Source organism: Marmota monax, unplaced genomic scaffold (genome assembly GCF_021218885.2).
Source record: "Marmota monax isolate L192 unplaced genomic scaffold, Marmota_monax_Labrador192_F-V1.1 WCK01_AAM20220418_F8-fsc00048, whole genome shotgun sequence".
In the NCBI taxonomy this organism is placed as follows: Eukaryota; Metazoa; Chordata; class Mammalia; order Rodentia; family Sciuridae; genus Marmota; species Marmota monax.
The window spans coordinates 6,147,076-6,167,473 of NW_026694895.1; the positions used below are offsets into that span (position 1 = coordinate 6,147,076).

General features: G+C 39.1%; 1 protein-coding gene across 5 annotated transcripts in view; it reads left to right on the forward strand.

The window, feature by feature from the left end:
* Positions 1 to 20,398, forward strand: part of Cacnb4 (calcium voltage-gated channel auxiliary subunit beta 4) — a 251,317-nt gene that overhangs the window by 191,366 nt on the left and 39,553 nt on the right. For 4 of the 5 annotated variants that reach the window (XM_058573507.1, XM_046426946.2, XM_058573508.1 and 1 more), the window contains 3 exons: positions 9,274 to 9,393; positions 11,356 to 11,478; positions 18,980 to 19,110. In XM_058573507.1, coding sequence (XP_058429490.1) covers positions 9,274 to 9,393; positions 11,356 to 11,478; positions 18,980 to 19,110 — 374 coding nt within the window. Of the gene's footprint in view, positions 1 to 9,273; positions 9,394 to 11,355; positions 11,479 to 18,979; positions 19,111 to 20,398 lie in introns of those variants that run through there. The other variant, XM_058573509.1, reaches the window with a different exon arrangement.

A 20,398-nucleotide genomic window follows, 5' to 3' on the forward strand; every position in this document is an offset into this window, starting at 1 on the left:
AGAGAAGGGAGTTCCCAAGGGGGAGAGGAATTTTGCCTCAGGATCTGCTGTTTTCTTGGCATCCACGATGGAAAGGAATTTCAAAATGCAACAGCGAAGGCATAGAAAGAGATTTATTTACGAAGTAGGTACACATTTGAGGAAGAATGAAGGCTATCTTGAGAGTAAGAAACCTCTCCTTGAGTTAGGGGTCCGATACTTATAGAGAGGTTGTAGTTAGGGGCCAGGCTGGAGTTGAGGCAGGGTGGAGATGCACAGTTTCATGCCAATTTTCCCTGTAGTTGCATATTTCCCTCATTTTACATGGGCACTGCAGAGGACATGTTGCTCAAGACTTACAGCCGTGCTTTCTGCAACTCAATGACTTGCGGATATTTCCTTTGAGACTCAGTACGCCTGCCCCCCTTGGTACTGGGGATTGAACCCAGAGATGCTTAACTTCTGAGTCACATCCCCAGCCCTTCTTATTTATTTATTTATTTATTTATTGAGACAGGGTATCACTGAGTTGCTTGGGGTCTTATTAAGTTGCTGAGGCTGGCCTTGAACTTGTGATCCTCTAGCCTCAGCCTCCCCAATCGCTGGGATTATGGGCATGTGCCATCACACCTGGCTATATCTCTGTCTTTATCCTAAATTCCCCTCAGCTTAATTTACAAATCCACTGGTGGCTGCATCTCAGCTTCTTTCCCAGAAGTGTCTAAATAATCATGGCTGGTATAGATTCCCTTCCATTTCTGTCTGGGTAGTTCTGTCACCTGCTTCCTTATACTTGTGGAAGTCAATTAAAATTCTTCTGCTATTATCTTCATGAATGACCTTTGAGAGAAATACCTGTCTGAAATCAGTCAGCACAACATGCAGGATAAGTTATCAACTTTTCTAAATGATCATTATTTCCTTTTAAATAAATCATATAAAATCATTATGATAGAACCCACTACTTTGTATTCTATTTATGAGAACATTCATACAAATCTTGTGCTTTACTTTTTTACTAAAATGTGTGTTTGTATATAATTACCCTTTAATTATGAGGTAATTTGTAAATCAGTAGTGAGCACACAATTGGAGGAGTTACACTTAAAAAGAAAACTCTTACAGGTACCTTAGAATCATCACCAGTATCTAAAATGCTGAGGAAAAACCATATCATTTAGGTAGAAGTTTAAAGAAATCACAAGCCAAAACCTTATAGTCTAGAGATAGCTTGTGAACTCAAAAATAGTAAAACATATCTTTTGAAAAGCACTCTGCAGTTCACTTTCCATAATCTCAGATTGGTATTAACTTGTCATCTCAGAAATATAATTTCAACCATTCCTTGTTCTGCTAGGGTGCTGGGAATGCATGCATTATCCAGGGCTCTGGATTAAGGCATTGGAAAGCCACACTTTTAAAAAGCAACCCATGTTATGAGGATGGGGTTGTTAATGATTAACATCGCAATAATTAAGCACCACCTTGGTCAGTGAACCAGTTACCCAATACTGTGATATCATGAAACAAAGATAGATTCTGATGGGGTCTGCATCTTTCTTTCTACAAACTAGAGGTCCTGCTGTGCCCCGCACTCTACAGGCCTATGTACTTGAGACAGAGTGGGGACCTTAGTGGGTCCACTAGCAAAGAGCTCTACACCTGCTTGGTGAAGGGCGTGAAGGAGAAAAAAGATTATTTGCCAGAAAGGTGGGGGTGGACCTGTAAAGATAAAGGTTTCCTAAGAGCCCTGAGGGCACCCTTGGGTCTGAGGCTCTCACCCAGCTACCCTGGGAACTCTGAGAAAGTCATCAAGGAAGGTCTGTGTTCCACTGAAGAAAGAAATTGAGGAAGACCTCAGAAGATGGAAATACCTCCCATGTTCTTGGATAGGCAGAATTAATGTTGTCAAAATGGCCATACTACCAAAAGGGTAACAGATTCAAAACAATTCCCATCAAAATTCCAATGACATTCTTCATAGAAGTAGAAAAAACAGTCATGAAATTTATTTGAAAAGCAAGAGGCCCAGAATAGCCAAAGCAATCCTTACTGAGAAAAGTGAAACATGAGGCATCACAATACTAGACCTTAAATTATACTACAGAGTTATAGTAATGAAAACAGCATGGTATTGGCACCAAAGCAGGCATGATGACTAATGGAACAGAATAGAATATAGAGGCAAACCTATATAAATACAGTTAGTTATCTCATACTAGACAAAGGTGCCGAAAACCTACATTGGAGAAAAACATAGGCTCTTCAACAAAAGGTTCTGGGAAAACTGGAAATCCATATGTAGAAGAATGAAATGTGATCCCCATCTCTCATCCTACACAAAATTCAACTTAGGAAGGACCTAAGCAACTTAGTGAGACCCTACCTCTAAATAAAAGATTAAAAAAAAAAAGTTGGGGATGAGGCTCAGTGATTTAGTGCCCCTGGCTTCAATCCCCTGTGCCAAACAAAACAAAACAAAACAAAACTCATAACATACCAGAAACCCTAAACATACCAGAAGAAAATGTAGGCCCAATACTCCAATATATTGGCTCAGGAACTGACTTCTTTAACAAGACTCCTAAAGCACAAGAAATAAAATCAAGAATCAATAAATTGCATCAAACTAAAGTTTATTCACAGCAAAGGAAATAATCAAAAGCTGAAAAGAGAGCCTACAGAATGGAGAAAATCTTTGCCACCCGCACCTCAGGCAGAACATTAATTTTCAGGATATACAAAGAACTCAAAAAACAATAGCACCAAAAAATCCCCTGCCAAACCTAAATAATCCAGACAATCAATGGGCAAAGGAACTGAACAGACACTTCTCAAAAGAAGAAATACAAATGGCCAACAAATATATGAAAAAGTGCTCAACATCATTAGTAATTAGAAAAATGCAAATTAAAACTACACTGAGATTACATCTCACTCCAGTTAGAATGGCAATTATCAAGAATACAACTAACAATAAGTGTTGGCGAGGATGTGGGGGAAAGCATACATTTATACATTGCTGGTGGGACTACAAATTAGTGCAACCACTATGGAAAGCAGTATGGAGATTCCTCAAAAAACTAGGAATGGAACCACCATTTGATCCAATTATCCCACTTCTTGTCATATACCCAGAGGACTTAAAATCAGCACACTACAGTGATGCAGCCACATCAATGTTTATAGCAACTCAATTCACAATAGCTAAGCTATGGAACTAAGGTGCCCTTCAACAGATGAATGGATAAAGAAAATGTGGTATCTATACACAGTGGAATATTATTCATCCATAAAAAGAATGACTTTGTGACTTTTGCCAGTAAATGAATGGATCTGGAGACTATTATGTTAAGCAAAATAAGCCCATCCCCCCAAAACAAAGGTCATATATTCTCTCTGATAGGTGGATGCTAACCCACAATAAGTGGGGGAGGAGAAGAATAGAAGTTCATTAGATTAGATCACGAGAGTGAAAGGAAGAGAGGGAGGAAAGACAGTAGAATGAATCTGATATATTTTTTCTATGTACATATATGAATACACCAACTGCATCTTACTATTGTATACATCCACAAGACTGGGATTCTAATTCGAATAAGATATATTCCATGGTTGTATAATTATATCAGAATGGATTCTACTGTCATGTATAGCGAAAAAGAACCAATTTTAAGAAAAGAGAGAGAGAGAGAAAGAAAGAAAGGGCTGTGTTCCTTCTCCACTGTGGAAAAGTGCATAGTTGAATTATTGTAAGCTCAGTGAGGAGAAGCAGGCTCACGCCCACCTGGAGTGATGGGATTCTCCCAGTGCTCAGTCCGCTCAATGCAATCATTACAGTACTAAATTTATACCAAATTTAACATTTACTTGTTTGATCCAGAAGAGAAACTTTTGAGTTTCTTCTATTGCACCTCCCAGTAGGGTAAACACAGCAATATATGAATGTTTAAACTTCATTAAAAGGAAATAAAACTTTTCAATTTAAAAAATTAAGTTAAAATTTTCAATAGTATCTGAGTCTCTCTAGTCCCGTTTCAGGTGGCTCAATGATCACATGTGTCTGTCACCAAAACTTTCCATCATTGCAGAAAGTTCTGTTCAACCGCACTGGTATGAGTACCAGCACAAGGCTTGTACGCTATGTGTATCTATGTTATCTATCTATTCCCCAAAATAACCCTGGAAAAGGATCTCATTCCTATTTTGCATATGGGAAAGGAATCTTGGAAAATTCTAGCTTTTCTCTCTTGTCACTGCTCTTATGATGTTTGGAAGGTGGTCAGTGTTCTGTGAATGGACAGCTAAGCTAGTTAGTGAGAGACCCAGCACTGTTGGATGACGTAGGCCAACAGTCCCAACAATAGCAAGATTTTGATCCACTATTATTGTATTTTGAAACCAAACTTTTGTAGACTTCCCTTCTCCTGGCTTTAATTCAATGATACATATACACTTGAAAGTTATTCCTAAAAAGAGAACATTTGTTTCAGCTTTAAAAGGTTAAGATAAGAAAGTGGATACCGGAGTGTAGAGATGAGCATGGGGAGTGACTGCAAACGGGCACAAGGTTTCTTTTCTTTCTTTTCTTTTTTTTTTTTTTTAGTTGTCAATGGACCTTTATTTTGTTTATTTATATGTGGTGCCGAGAATTCAACTCAGTGCCTCACACATGCTAGGCAAGTGCTGTATCACTGAGCCACAACCCCAGCCCCACAAGGTTTCTTTTGAGATGATAGAAATGTTCTAATTTTAGAGTGTGGTGTATGTAAATTATGTTCTGTAAATTTATTAAAAATCATTGAATTGTACACTTAAAACATGTGAATTTTATACTATGTAATTATAACTCAATAAAGCTGTTTTTTTTAAAAAAAGATCTATATCCTAGAACTCTGGAATGACCAAAAAATTATTGTTGAAAAGCTGCCAAACCATTAATTAGGGAGTCAAAGATTAATTGCTTACATTTCCTGAATTTTCCCCATGATAGTTATAAAAAAATGATGTTTTATCTCAAATCAAACTCCCAGAAACTCTGCAGTGGGTACATTGTTAGCCATGTTTACAAAGGAAGGAATTTGGGACTCAGAAGTTTAAAATAACTTACCCAATATCCACTGCCAACAAGAGCTGGTGACAGTGTAAACCCAGCACTGCCTGCAACCAAAGCCTAGGGCTGCTCACACACCCTGTCTGTGAATGTGAAGCTCTTCCATTGTTTGACCAGAGATCATCTGTTTTCTACCTGGAAACAACAATAGAAGGATTTTCCAATGATTGTGTCAGCATTTTGTATTTCATACTCAAAAGTTCATGAAAGGAATAAGGCTAGAATCTTTTTTTTTTTTTTCAAATTGAATTCAAGTGAAAAAGAGTGTGGACCTTATGTTAATGGAAAGGTATGTGTTTCTTTCTTTTGATGTTCACTAGGATGCATTCTTTATTGTGTTTATTTATTTATTTGGACACGAGAGCTTGCTGTGTTGCCCAGACTGGCCTGGAACTCCTGGATTCAAGCTATCCTCCTGCCTCAGCCTCCCGAGTTGCTGGAACTACAAGCCCAACCCACCGGGCCTGGATACAATGCATTTTTTTATAATTTTTAAAATAACTTACATACACACAGACACTCACACTTGCTGAAAGTCTCTTTATATATTTCTTCATGTTTGTGTGTATATATGTATACACACACATTTATGTCTTTATATAGAAACTATATAATATCCTCTCTATATATAAATATATAAATATTCTATTCATTGGAGGCTCCAAGTCTGCAATTGGTTTGATTGTCTCCTTGGAAGCTTGAAGATGAGACCTTCAATGATATCTGCTTAAGAACCTTTGAGGGCCTAGTCACTGTCCTGCCTCTTGCACCGATGGGTCAATAGCCCAACTTTAGATCACTGGATGAGTTGAGTAGATCACTCCTCAACCATTTTATGAAATGAATTTCTGAACAATCATAAGCTCATGGGACTGCATTTTCCAGCTGTGGCCAGGACTATTGATCTTCACGTCCTCGGTTCTGTCCTGTTAGCATCTAGGCCTTATTTCCTTCTTGCCATTTCTCTTTTCTTGATCATTAAAAGTCTGTTCAGACCTCTGGGTAACCCCCTCCTACCGTCCCAGTCTCACCAAGCCTGCCTCAGCCTCCTCTTCTTTCCAGGTCCTTCCTCGGGTCTGGTTCAGGAGGTCTCCTCTTGGCTTCCCTGTTGCTGGCTTGCCCTTCTTTCCCCCTCTGCCTCTGTGAACAACCAGATCCTTTTCTTTTTTAAATCTATACACAATAGAAATCTATTTGGCCCCTGCTTCTGGAGATCGAGAAGTCTATGAGCATTTTTCTGGCCCAGATCCTTTCCTATCTTTCCCCTTCTTTCTTCTGAGACATATTTGTACTCTTTTTAACTGGTTGAAATAATATTTTAAAAACAACAAATAAAAGCAAGAAACCAAATCATCACGGAACCAGCAGAACTATGTCCATGGGTCAAATTTGGGCTCTTGATGTTGGGCCTCCGCTATCACTCACTGGGACTTTGAGAGATGTCCAGAATGATTTTCATAGTCAAAGAAATATAGATGACATTGGAAAAAGAAACCGAATGAATGTTGTGGTAATATAATACTAATTATGAAACTGGGTATCACAGTGCTTTATTTTTATCTCCATCAATATTCTTAGAAATAGGGACGTAAACAGAAACTTCTGCTCCCATTTGGCCATGGTAGAACTTATTAAGTAATTTTGGGATTCCTGCGGTGTAGTTCACATTTCAAAATAAAGTGTGTTTACAGGAGTCCTTGAGTTGCTTCTCTTGTGCTCAGAGATGACTGAATGCCAGGATTTGAAAGTCATTAAGGTAGTTTCAGGAAATTAGCCATCTCCTGGTAGCAAGGCTGGATTGCGTATGTTTGATAGCTGTTTGACTCATTGCTCCAGCGGGCAGCCCGCTTTCTTGTGAATTATAGTCACTATTCTTTTCCCCACACAAGGCAAGTGCCTTCCTCCTGGCTTCTACACTGTTATCATTTTGTGGTCCAGAGACCTCAGGGGAGCTAATCCAACACGTTAGAATGGGCAGCTCCATGGACCATACTGCTGGCAAAGCATTGCCAAGGACCGACTCCAAATTCTTTCCATACATATTTTAGAAACATCACTTCCTTTCTCTCTTAGCCTGGATTTTATACAGGTGTATATAACTTTGGACAAAAATATATATTCTGAGAGAACTCACTGTGTTAATGGATTTCAAGGTAGATATCCTTTTAGCTAATGAATGCATCTGTAAGGATCAGTCTACATTTATCCCTTTGGTAGGTTCAGTTTTTTTTTTTTTTCTCCTGTAGATTTGCACAGAGGAATTGATTATAATTTTATTAACAAATGTGTTTCCTCTGTTAAGGACACTTTCAAAAGTGCTAAATTCCATACATGAATTTGGACACATTGCAGTTATCAAATTTACAGCATGCTTTCTATGCAGCAAATACAGTTAAGAAGAATGGCTACATTTCAAGATGGGCTATTGTACATGTTGAAAAATGAATATAATTTCTTAGATCTTCTTTTAAGTCGATGTAGAAATGTTGGTATTAGGACATGGAGATAAGAAAGATAATTTATTGTGTGCCTGCTTAGCATGGACTTTGAACCTGCTGCTGGCTTTATGGTTGAACTAATCAAGTTGACATCTCAGCTTCCTCACTGCTGCAAGGATTCAGAGTGATAAGGTGTGCAAAGCATCTAGCCCCATGCGGGTGCAGCAGTGAGCACTCAATAAACATTAGTGCCTCATTGTATCTTATTCCATTTAATCCTGTGAAGTAGGCAATCAATGTCCCTCTTCTATAGAGAAGAAGACTTTCTCAGAATAATCCAGTAACTTGCATAGTTTTCAGAAGTGTGTTCCAAAGTCACAGTGTAAAACTGGGCTTGCTTGAGAACGCTGATAAAACCTTTAACTGAGAGTTGTTCTTCTAGGCTGCCAGAATATCTGTACTGGGGTTTTTCTATTATAGGAAACACCACCATAGCTGGAATGATGCTCTCTACTGAGAGACAAAGGTGCCCCCATAGGCAGCAAATTCACAATAAACATTGTTTTTTCTTTTTCATGTTTTTCATTTTTGTTTTTTATTTTTCCTATGGTATTAGGGATCAAACCCAGGGCCTTGTGCATGCTGGGCAAGAGATCTACTGCTAAGCTACCCCCACAGACCCACAATAAACACTTCCAAGTTTAGAAAAACTTTCAAAGGGCCAGTCAACTATTTCTTAAAATGTTTTATTTATTTTAATGTTTTTGCAGTTCTCCATTATGTGGATAGATCTATGCTTGTCATAAATACATAGATCTATTTATGAAATGTGCCAAGTGCAGCAGTCCTACCAATACCTCTGCTGTATAAATGTCATCATCTATGCAAATATCAACTTCTAATGCCAGCTGAAGGAATTGTAAGAGTGACTATGTTCCTTGAGCTGCCAGAAGATAAGCCTCCAGGCTTGTTTATTTGGGGTGGGGGTGGGGGTGGGGCAGATAACTTTAACTTACTGCTCTGGAATTCCTCTCTCCTTATGGCATGAGCATCTCCAGCCCCCTGACCACATGAGTCAGGCTACATGTTAGTATTGATCAAATAGGCCTTCTGGGCATGGGCTTCAACTGAGAACACCCCTGTTTCTGTCTCAAAATGTTTTTCTTCTCAGTGTCCATATTAACTACATACTGACTGGTGTAGAACAATGGTTGAAAATTTAATAGTGAAAGATTTCAATGGTGTTGACCTTGAAACTGGAAAAGTCACTTTACTAATGTAGGATGCTGCTATGCTGTGTTGAAATCTTAGACAAATTGATGATCTGTAACCCAAGATACAGGTAGGATTTAGCTCCTATAATAACTGAGCCTCTTTTTCCTTGAGATGTTCAGTATATGCAAAGGAGAGAATGAAAGAAACCTCAGTTCCACAAATGAGTATGGGCTTACTATAAAGATAGCACTAAACTAGAATTGGGGCTGAACATCGCATCGTTTTCTTTGCAGTTTACTTCCCAGCACTTAATCTATTCAAAATATTTCCCTTCACAACATTGCTACCTTCCAAATAACTCAGATGCATAATTATATTCTGCCATCTAAATTTATATCTGCAATAAGGCTCAGAGTGCGTGCATCAGATTCTATGCAAATGAAAGGAACTCACCCCAGGATACTGTTATGCCTATGACAGTTAAGCTACACGTCACCTCACTTAAACCTTTCTGTATTCTCTTTCCAGGGTTCAGCGGATTCCTACACAAGCAGGCCGTCTGACTCCGATGTCTCTTTGGAAGAGGATCGGGAAGCAATTCGACAGGAGAGAGAACAGCAAGCGGCTATCCAACTTGAGAGAGCAAAGGTGACTTTCTTCCCCTTCTTTGGTTCAAAAACTGACAGTCGCTCAGCAGCTGTCAGCTGCCTTTCCCTGCCTTACATTGTTACTCTAGAATAATCATTTTCTGATCATTATGATAAAGCTCCAGATTGTTAACCTCTCTGGACCATTCACTTGTAAGATAGATTAGTAACATTCCCAGAGGGCCATTTCCTGAGACCCTTCATCCTTTTATGTTTGGTTTGATGGTGAATTCTTTGACATCTTGTAACTTAGCAATGTGGCAATATCAAGCCTGCCATGCCTAGTGTTGGCAGAGAGCCTCCTAAGGTACCGGCTTGTGCCCCGTCATCTTGACCACCTCCCCTTGTCTGTTACATAGCCTTTATTACAAGCCACGCATGTACTGTAGCTCTGTGGATTCCCTACTGGTTTCTCTCCTCTTCTCGCTCTAGGTTTCAATCTTCCATCTCAAGTTCAGTGTGAAGTCCAGAACTTTCCTTTTGTTTTGTTTGTTTTGAGATGGGGTCTTATTATGTTGCCCAGGCTGTTCTCAAACATCTGGGCTTAAGCCATCCTCCTGCCTCATCCTTCTGAGTAGCTGGGACTACAGGTGTGCAACACCACACCTGGCTAAGTTTCACACTTCAAACAACTCAGACAGAAGCAGCAAAGATGTGTGATGAAAGCCATTACCAGATTAGACCTTCAGATACTCCTCTCCCGGTAGACCCATAGGAAACAACACAGAATAGATTCCATGGTTGAATTTTAGAACCAGGAGAATCACTAGCAATCTCCCATTCTATTTTTTTTCTTTGTTCCTTTGACCCTTTTGTCAAATGAATTTTCATCTACAGTAGCAACATAAAAAATAGAACTCATGGCCAGCCTTTCCTTTTGCTCACTATGACAGACTCCAAGGATTCGTTGATTTAGCCTTTCTAATTTTAAAAAGAAAAACTCAAGCCCAAATAAAATGAATTCTTTCCCTTTTCTCTTTTTACAATAAAATCTTTTAGAGAGCAACAAGAAAATGATACAGGTGCCTGAGATGTCTTTGTTGGCTTTGACATCTATAGATCTGTGCTCTGTTTTCAGCAATTCCTGTGAGGTTTCTGTGGACATCAGTGAGACTCTAACTTGTGTCCTGTCTCAACCATTGACCCCCAGCCATATTCCCTATGCAAATAAATGAACTAGTAAAAAAGCAGCCCAGAATTTCAGGAACGTTGTGTCTCATATGTGGCTAATTTATGTTTTAAAATTCTCTTTTGGAATCAATTTTGTGGCTACTATGGTCACCCAGATATTGACGGCAGCACCATTAGCTAAGACTGGTGTCTTGATTTGCCCCTTCAAGGCTGCACCAACTCATGAATGCTTTAAGAATTTGTATAAGAAGAGTTTGAGAACCAGCTTTTGTAAGCTAGGAAGGAATGAATGAAGAGCCCTGTCTGTTGGGTTTCATCCAGACTGGCCCCTTTTTCCCCTGTCAGACAAGGTATTCTCCTGCATGAGATCTTATTGATTTTCAGATATGAGGTTATTTCAAAAATACTTACCTTACCAACTTCCCAACCCTTTAAAAAATACCCAGAACATATTTCCTGCAACCTTAGGTGGGAGGATGTTTGTTACTGTTTAAAAGAAATAACTTTTATGACTAGAGTACAATGCGGAGACTGTCCCCACCTCTCTCCATCCTCCCTAATACTTTAGGGGACAGCTCTTTATTTGGGATGTTGGAAAGTACTACAGGAGAGGAAAAGTGATGGGGCTGGTAGGACTGAATCATTTTCAGAGTCATTTTCTGCAGATTTCTTGATATTACCTGGGAATATAAAACCTAAGAGAATCCCTCTCTGGAAAGTGATTTCCCTTGCTGCCTGGTACCATCAATCATCTTATGATACATTGCAATATGAAAACTGCTCATCTCTCTTCCTCCCTCCCTCACTCCTTCTTCTGCGGTTCTGTCTCTAGTCCAAACCCGTAGCCTTTGCTGTGAAGACGAATGTGAGCTATTGTGGAGCTCTGGATGAGGATGTGCCTGTTCCAAGCACAGCCATCTCCTTTGATGCCAAGGACTTTCTACACATTAAAGAGGTAAATGTAGGACACACTGCATCTTTTCACTTGCCATAAAACCAAAGCTGGAAATCAACTCTGAGCTAAACTCACCAATGAGGAGAACTGAGGAGCTGCTAGTGAGGTGCCTCATTCAATTCTCTGGGCCCTCTACATGCATTCAGTCTCAGTGAGAGGCAGGAGTGTGTGCTCATTGCTGGTGTTGTCATGTACTTACAACATTGGATCTTGGTCCATCCTTGAAATCATAGGACGGATCTAGGACAGACCTTAGGTTCTCTGGTTACCTTTTAAAAAAACAAAACAATTTGGGGAATCAAATCTAGGATCTTATGCATACTGAGCAAGCACTGCACCATTGAGTTACTTCCCAAACCATCTTTTAATCAGTCTGTGTGCCTACAGAGCCATTGATCTATGGATCCAGCTTAGGGAATCATAAGTTTGGTATCACGGCACCTACCTAGATGGGACTATTCATAAGGGATGTTATAATTATAGACACTGGGTAATAGTCCTATGAACTGATTTTGGAATTAACACCAGAGTATGTCATCATTAGAAGATAATGTTAGAGTTTTAAAAAATAGCAGAGGATGCTGGGAAACAGCACTTCAGGAATTGAATAATGCAAGGAAGACTTCAGGCCTCAAATCTAGAAAGGCAGAATAGTGACATCAAACTTTTTTATTTACTCAAACCAGGTATGTTGAAATTCTACTTCATGTCAGACATTGTACTAGGTATTGGGGGATCAGGCGTAAGGATCACCATCCCCATGGACAGAGAACTATGAGTCTGATGGGAGGGACAGAGAAGTATTCATAGTTTCTGCATGGAATGACAAGTTCTATTATAAAAAATTTGATTGATGTTGTGGAAGCCCACAGGAAGAGGTGGAAGGACCATCTCATAGGGGAGGAAGAAGGTCAGGGGATCATAAAGCTCTACAGAAGTGGTGAAACTTGAGGTAGTCCAGGCTGGGACAGGGCTGGGCACTTGGTGGAATTATGGTTGGAGGGCAGTGGTAGAAGTGATATGAGAGTAAGGTCTGGATCAGAGAGGCAAGAGCCAGATTTTTAAAAGGATCTCTTGGGCCATGGTGAGAAGATTGGTCTTTATTACCACATAGCAGACTAAAGAGAAACTGGAAATAAAGGACAGATATAACCAATCTTGTAAGTAGAGTAACACCAGTGGGCAAGGGAGCAGGGCATAGGCCTGCCAAGACATTCTGGAGGCTGGACAGTAGTGTTAGCAGAAAAGATGGAGATAGGGAGTGGCTTGGAGAGAGAGAGTTAAGGGGCAAATAGAATATGGAGATTGCACATGGTGAAGAATAAGGGAGAGAGAAATGAGGGATGAAGACCAGTTTTTCTGGCTTGCTTGGAAGGATATAAGATGGCATTAGCCTCTAGTATCAGCTATCAAAGCAGAGAAGATGGAGAGGGGAGCAGATTTGTTGCAAGGGTGAACATGGTTATGAATTTGCTCTTAGATGCACTGGATCTGGGGTGTTGTGAAACTTCCTGTAAAGATGCTTGAAAAGTCCTTACCCACATCATGTGGAGGCCAGATAATAGAAATTGTAATTGTGTTTTTTCCCTAAATGCTTTGGGTTGAAAGAAGAATGGTTTTTAGCTAGGGGAAGATAGCATAGGGCTGTGGAAGCCTTTTTAAAATTTGCTGTACATGTTTTGCTTTTTAGGATGAGGAAGATTTGTTTGTTTTCCATGCTGAGGTGTTTAACCCTGTAAAATAAATTGGAAGGGAAAGGGATGACCAAGAGAGGGACTAGAGAAGAAGGGAGGAGACAACATCTGGAAGATGAACACGAGACTTGGGCTGAGTCTGGTGGAAAGCCTCATCTTCTTTGAACTTCCTTGTTCTGTACAGAATTTCCCAATGGGGAGGGGCATCCATTGGAGGGTGTTTCCACTCGATAATCTCCACTAGCTCTGCTGGAGGTGAGAAATAGAATCTTAAAGAAAAGTGAGCATGAAGGAAGAACAATGAAGTGAAACCTGAGAATGGAGGTCCCAAAGAATGTGATAAACATAAATACATCAATTAACATCACTGAGTCCAAACTGCCCTTACTTGCCCCCCCAGTCAAAAATGAGATGTGCAAACATATAATCCTTTTTGAAAATCATTGTCTTTGAAACTCTGCATTCTGTAAGTCTAGTTCAGCAGCATGGAGGTCAGTGGGACCATTGTTTGTGGAATTGTGGAGATGGAAGCTAAACAAAATGTAGTGAGGAGACAAGGGGGCATAAAGAAATGGGTTAGCATGTATGGACAGTGCTTGCAAGGGGGTTAACATTGACCAGCCTATAGACTTTGGAGGGTCCAGGTCAAAGGAGGTTTTCTTTCACAGTGGGAGCTGCTGGAGCATCTACATATGTTGATATTAACAACTGAGGGGGAGATGTGGATAGGAGAGATGGGCCAAGGGGTAAAATTTTTGAGTAGGCAAGAAGGGTGGGCTTCAGACCCAGAGTGGAGGGAAAGACCTTGAAAGAGGAGCACTTGTTAAGTTACATTCAGGAAAAAGATGACTATGGGCATAGAGCCTGTGGAATGGGAAACTAGGGACATCAACTTCATGACTTCCATTTTCTCCATGGTGGACAAGGTGAGGATACCCACATTTACCTAGAAGACAAGGACCCTTGACCTGAAACATGCACCTCAGCGTAAGATTGGTTAAGTTGATTTTATCTCACCATTTCCATAAAAAATGATCAAGGTTGCTGGGCACAATGGTGCACGCCTGTAATCCCACGTGACTGAAGCAGGAGGATCGTGACTTCAAAGCCAGCCTCAGCAACTTAGGGAGGCCCTGAGCAACTCAATAAGACTCTGTCGCTAAATAAAATACAAAAGGGCTGGGGATGTGGCTCAGTAGTTAAGTGCCCCTGAGTTCAATCCCAAATACCAAAAAAAAAAAAAAAAAAAAAAAAGAACAAACCATGTTCATTAGTTGCCAACTACCAGTGTTTCTAAGGAGAAGCAACACTTTAAAAAATAAGGGAAGTTCTCCCATATTACACACACACACTCACAGAAATATTCTGAGGGGGCTGGGATTGTAGCTCAGTGGTAGAGCACCTACCTTGCATGTGTGAGGCACTGGGTTTGATTCTCAGCACTGCATATAAAAAAATAAAATAAAGGTCCGTTGACAACTAAAAAGAAAAAAAAAAGAAATATTCTAACACTGCTGTACTTGATCGCTTTTCTACATTCTATCAGTATTTCTCTTTTTTATTAATTATTACTTCAATTGTCCTTATTTATGGAGCACAGTGCAATCATTTGATACATGTATATGATATGTAGCCATCAAATCAGGATAGTTAACATTTCTATCTCTTTAACATTTGTTTTGAAGTTTTAGATTAATATCATATTTATCAGGTACATATTTATCAGATATAGTGTGATCCATTGATACTATGTACTGATCAAATCAGGGTAATTAATGTTTCTATCTCCTTATCATTACTTTGAGTTTGGAGGCTTCATGCTCCTCTTGATCAATATTCTAATATCAATATTCTCTTGTCCTGTTGGTTGCTTTTAGGTCTGTATACCTTCAATCAGGGACTTTCTCTGGCATTTGATGTGTGGTATTGACCTGGTAATCCTACGTAGACCAGAGCCGCTTGTTTTCAGTTCTTGAAAAATCAGATTAAAAAAAAAAAGATCTTAGAAAGAGAATATCCTAATCCTTTTAGGGAATGAAGTTGAAAAAGATTGGAACAACACTAAGGTGACCTTTCCAGAAAGCTGGCACAAGCTCCAGGAATATCAACAACACAAACACATTTCTGTCATCGAGTCATAATCTTTTGTCTCATCTGTCACCTAGACAGCCATCTCTTAGGCACCCTTCTAAGTACTTTCTCAGTAATGAAAAATCTTGCATGCAGAGAAAAGTGACTTTGTTGCCCCCCAAGCCAAATTATGAGTGAATTAAGCTCTTGGATTCACATCGTGACTTACTACCAAGTAGCTCACAGAACTTGCCCCCTCGCTGAGTCAGACTCTGCCTCAGCCTAAGCTGTTTCCTACATTTTGGGGAGTTTGATTAAACATTTTTGGAAGCCCTTTAAGATCGCTTGGGTACTATTTAACAAATTAGTATTCCAGTGGGCTAACTTAATTTCAGGAAATAACTTAAGCCCTAGGAAACGATGACTCATGCTCTGTTTTGTCCCTACCACAGTAAAATTTAAATTCCAGACCTATACACCAAAGATTCTAAAAGGGTCCACTTGCCTTTTCTTAACTACAAAATAAACAGGCTTGTTATTTCAGGCCTGTTATCCTGAAATAAAAGACCGGAAAGTGAGGAAAACCAAGACCTCATTGTTAAGGTTTTTCTATCAGGTCAGCTCACGTTTCTTTCAATGCAGGCTCATACTTCATGCCTTACGTGCCTCTTACAGGAGCTGTGTGCATAATAAAAGGCCAGCTCCTACCCTGTCATTTTCTTTTGCGTGTGAGATGGTTACTCAGAATTACTCAAAGTTACTCAGAATTTCATGCTGTAAAGATCCAAGGTAACCATCCGTGCTTCCTTCAAATGTGTCAGTATCATAGACATGTAACTCTGCATTTCTCTAAGCTAAGCAAATCATCCTACATGTAGTTATTGCCTTTTGAAATACACGCAGCACACACACCACACACACACACACACACACACACACATTTTTCAACACTGGTAAAGATAATGAAGGAAGTTTTGGGAATATTCATCTCTAGAGGGTTTAAATAATAGAATTGATATCTTTTTTTCTAAAAATGACCTAGTTGAAACCTTCCCTTGAGGCTGGTGGCTTGGACTAAATTGCCTCCTGCCTCAGGATTCAGCAAATCAATAATTACAAATGCAGTTTTGCTGACACATCAAATAAGGTCCGTTGACTGTGTCTTGCCCCATGTTGGTTGAAACCTTTGTGTGGACTTGTGTCTCAAGTTTACATGTCATGAAGCCTATTTGAGTGGAAATTGTGGAGTTCTTGTTGGCTTCAGGCCATTTGAAGATTATTCCCAAAAATTCTTCCTACAGATCTAAAATAGGCTCAGACTTTATAAGAGTAGACTTCTTTTTCTTCATATAATAAGATGGACCCTAATTTGAAACCTGTATTTGAAATAGAGTAGACTACATATAGTATCATGAAATTTTTACCTGACAGCTGTTAGCAAATAACATAGAATTGGATGTATTTCATCTGAGATATAGCTCTCTTGGCTTCTATAGTTCCATTTACATTGATTCATATTTTGCCTGATAAAATGTATTCCAGAAGAATTGACTAGGGCTTCTTTTTAATTTTTTTAAATTGGTGCACTGTAATTATACATAAGAATGGGATATATTATGTTATATCTGTACATGAAAATAATGTAATTTGATCAATCTCATTCCTTAGTACCTTCTCTTACCCTCCCTATATCCACTGGCACTACTCTGGATTGCCCATCTATTATATTTATTTTAATCAGTGAATTATATATGGGTATATACATATGTATGTATATGTGTACATCTGTATATATACATATATATAGTTCATTGTGGTAAATTCGTACATGCACATAGCATAGTTGATAGATTTCATTCCCCAACAAATCCCCATGCCCTTCCCTCCTTCTTCATCCCCTCCCTCTGCTCTATTGGACACCCATCTATTTTTGTGATACACCCCCCTTTTTGAAAAAAAAATATTCCCCTTCCCACTCTCCTCTCTCTAGCTTCCATACATGAAGGAAAACATTTGACTTGACTTCAGGAGACTGACTTATTTCACTTAGCATAATGTTCTCCAGTTCCAACCATTTATAGCAAATGACATAATTTCATTCTTTTTTTAATGATGGAGTAAAACCCTATAATGTAGATATACCATATTTTCTTCATCCATTTGTCTGCTGACAGATACCTAGGCTGGTTCCATACCTTGGCTATTGTGAATTGTGCTGCTTATATTAGTTGGCATGTGCCACCATTTTTAGATCTTTTGGATAAATTCCAAGGAATGGGATGACTGGGTCACATGGTGGTTCCATTCCAGTCTTTTGAGGACTCTCCATACTGCTTTTCAAAGTGGTTGTACTAATTTTCAGTCCCACCAGAGATATATAGGTGTACCTTTATCCCCATATCCATTCCAGCAATTATTATTATTTATTTTCTTGATGATTGCCTTTCTAACTGTAATGAGATGATATCTCAGTGTTGTTTTGATTTGCCTTTCTCTGATTCCTAAGGAAACTAAACTTTTTTTTCATGTATTTGTTGGTTGTTTGTATTTCTTCTTTGGAGAAATGTCTGTTTAGTTCATTTGCCCATTTATTGATTGGATTATTTGTTTTGGTGATATTAAGATTTTTGAATTCTAATGAAAAGCAGCCCTAAAATCCATATGGAGAAATAAGAAACTCAGAATAGCCAAAGCTATTTAAGCTATGCTAGAGGCATCAGAATACCTGACTTCAAATTAACTACAGAGCTATAGTAATAAAAACTGCATGGTCATGGCCTTAAAACAGACATGAAGACCAAAGGAATAGAATAGAAGACACAGAGACAAATTCACATAGTTACAGTCATTCAATCCTTGACAAAAACATATGTTGGAGAAAAGATAATCTTTAATAAATGGTGCTGGGAAAATTGGATATCCATATGTAGAAGAATGAAACTAGATCCTTATCTCTCACCCTGCACAAAAATCAACTCAAAGTAGATCAAAGCCTTAGGAATTAAACCAAAAACACTGAAACAGCTAGAAGAAAACATAGTGTCAACACTCTGACGTATTGGCACAGACTGACTTCCTTAATAAGTCACCTAAAGCTCAAGAAATAAAACCAAGAATCAATAAGTGGGATCACATCAAATTAAAAAGCTTCTGCACAGCGAAGGAGACAATTATGAGTGTGAAGAGAAAGCCTACAGAATGGGAGAAAATCTTTGCCAGTTACTTTTCTGAACCAGGGGTTAATATCTAAGCTAGGGCTTCTTGACAAGGAACAAAGGAATCCAAAGGGAAGGACTTGGCTTTGGTAAGGGTTGGCAAACTATAGCCCACAGGTTGAGGCTGGCCCACTGCCTTACTTGAAAAGAAGTTTTGAAACATAACTATGCTGTCTTGTTTATATTTGTCTGTGTCTGCTATAGTAATAAAAACTGCACATTAGGACAGCAGATTCAAGTAGTTATGGCAGAGACCATACGGCCTGCAAAGCCTAAAATATTTACTATCTGGGCCTTTGCAGAATAAAATCTGCAGCACCCTGCTTTAGTCTATGAACCTAAAATATTTACTGTAATGTAAATAGTATAGTGTGATATAAATAGTATTTGTATGTCATAGATACAATATAATATAGTATATCATATGAATAGTGTTTTGTTTTTCTGGTCCCCTGAAATTAATTCCTGGAATATGAAGATAAGTGAATTACTATTGATAGCAGTTTTCCTTCTGCATTCCAGAAATACAACAATGATTGGTGGATAGGAAGGCTGGTGAAAGAGGGCTGTGAGATTGGCTTCATCCCAAGTCCACTCAGATTGGAGAACATACGGATTCAGCAAGAACAGAAACGAGGACGTTTTCACGGAGGGTAAGGTCCCATCTTGTCTGTAAACTAGCTTGCTCTTTCTTTTTCTTTCTTTCTTGTAGGAAAATTAGATGATTTTTTTTTAGATTTGCTTGTTTATTAAGTTAAAAATATATGCTTTAAAAGATACTTGTCTGCATGGGGTATTTCTGAAGTTGAAAAGGTTTCGGATTTCCCAGGACCCCTTGCATATGCTGGAGCCCAGCACCCCTGCAATCCACACAAATGCCACAGTGGAGATGGTTTTCTGCGGCCTCAGCAAACCCTCCTCAGAACTCAAAACTCTCCTCTGTGAGAGTCACAGTGGGCAGTCGTTGCTCAGAACAAGTGCGAGCTGACCTGACTTGCCATCGTGGCTTTTCTTGGTTCACTTTCAAAGACTCTTTCTTAAGTGGATGCCGAATGTGATGGTGCATGGACACCCATAGCCCCCTCTCCACCTGAGCTTTCTGTAAGTATCAGCCATCTCCTGGAAATGGCGCGAAGACCCTGTCTAGCTCAGATGAATCAGCCTCTCGTGAACTAATGAAGCAGCTATGTAGGCCTCAGAGGGCAGGTGGCTACAAGTCCCAGGAATATAAGCACAGTTTGAGAGAAAAAAAATCCTCCTCCCACTCTTGCATGTATGTGTTGCAGCTTGAACTAAAGGATTGATGTATTATAATTCCTCGGAAGCCCTGAAATAGAAGTAATTAATTGTTTTTTTCTTTTGACCCTCAACCTCCATTTTCCATTGAATCTTTTGTTATTTTAAAAACTCTCCTGGGTTTTAGGGTCTCTTTTGCTTTTGTCCTAATGGGAATAATTTTCAATGGTAATAGATCATACAAGTACAGTTAACTCCACTTTTAATCATAATCTTTTAAATGTATAACATGCCTAAACTACTACTGTGAATCCTCTTGCCCCCTCTTCTCTAGTTATTTTGCTTTCCATGTTCCTCCTTAAACTCACCCAGGGATGCATGGTTCTGTCTCAGGACCTTTGCACTTGCTGTTCCCTCTCATTGGAACCCTTTCCTTCACATTTCCATCAGATCACTCCTTCATGTTCTTCAAATCTTTGTTAAATATCACCTCTGCAATGACCCCTTTCCTGTCCACCATATTTAAAACTATACCCACCCCTTCCCCATGTTTCTAATCCTTTCCCAGACTTAATTTTTTTTCTCTTTCACTTATTACTCTCAGAATTGTCTTATATTTACCTATTTATTTTGTGTAGCACTGACATCTCCTACTATACAGTGACATACAAAGAGAAAAAATTTTGTCCCTCACTCCTACTGTTG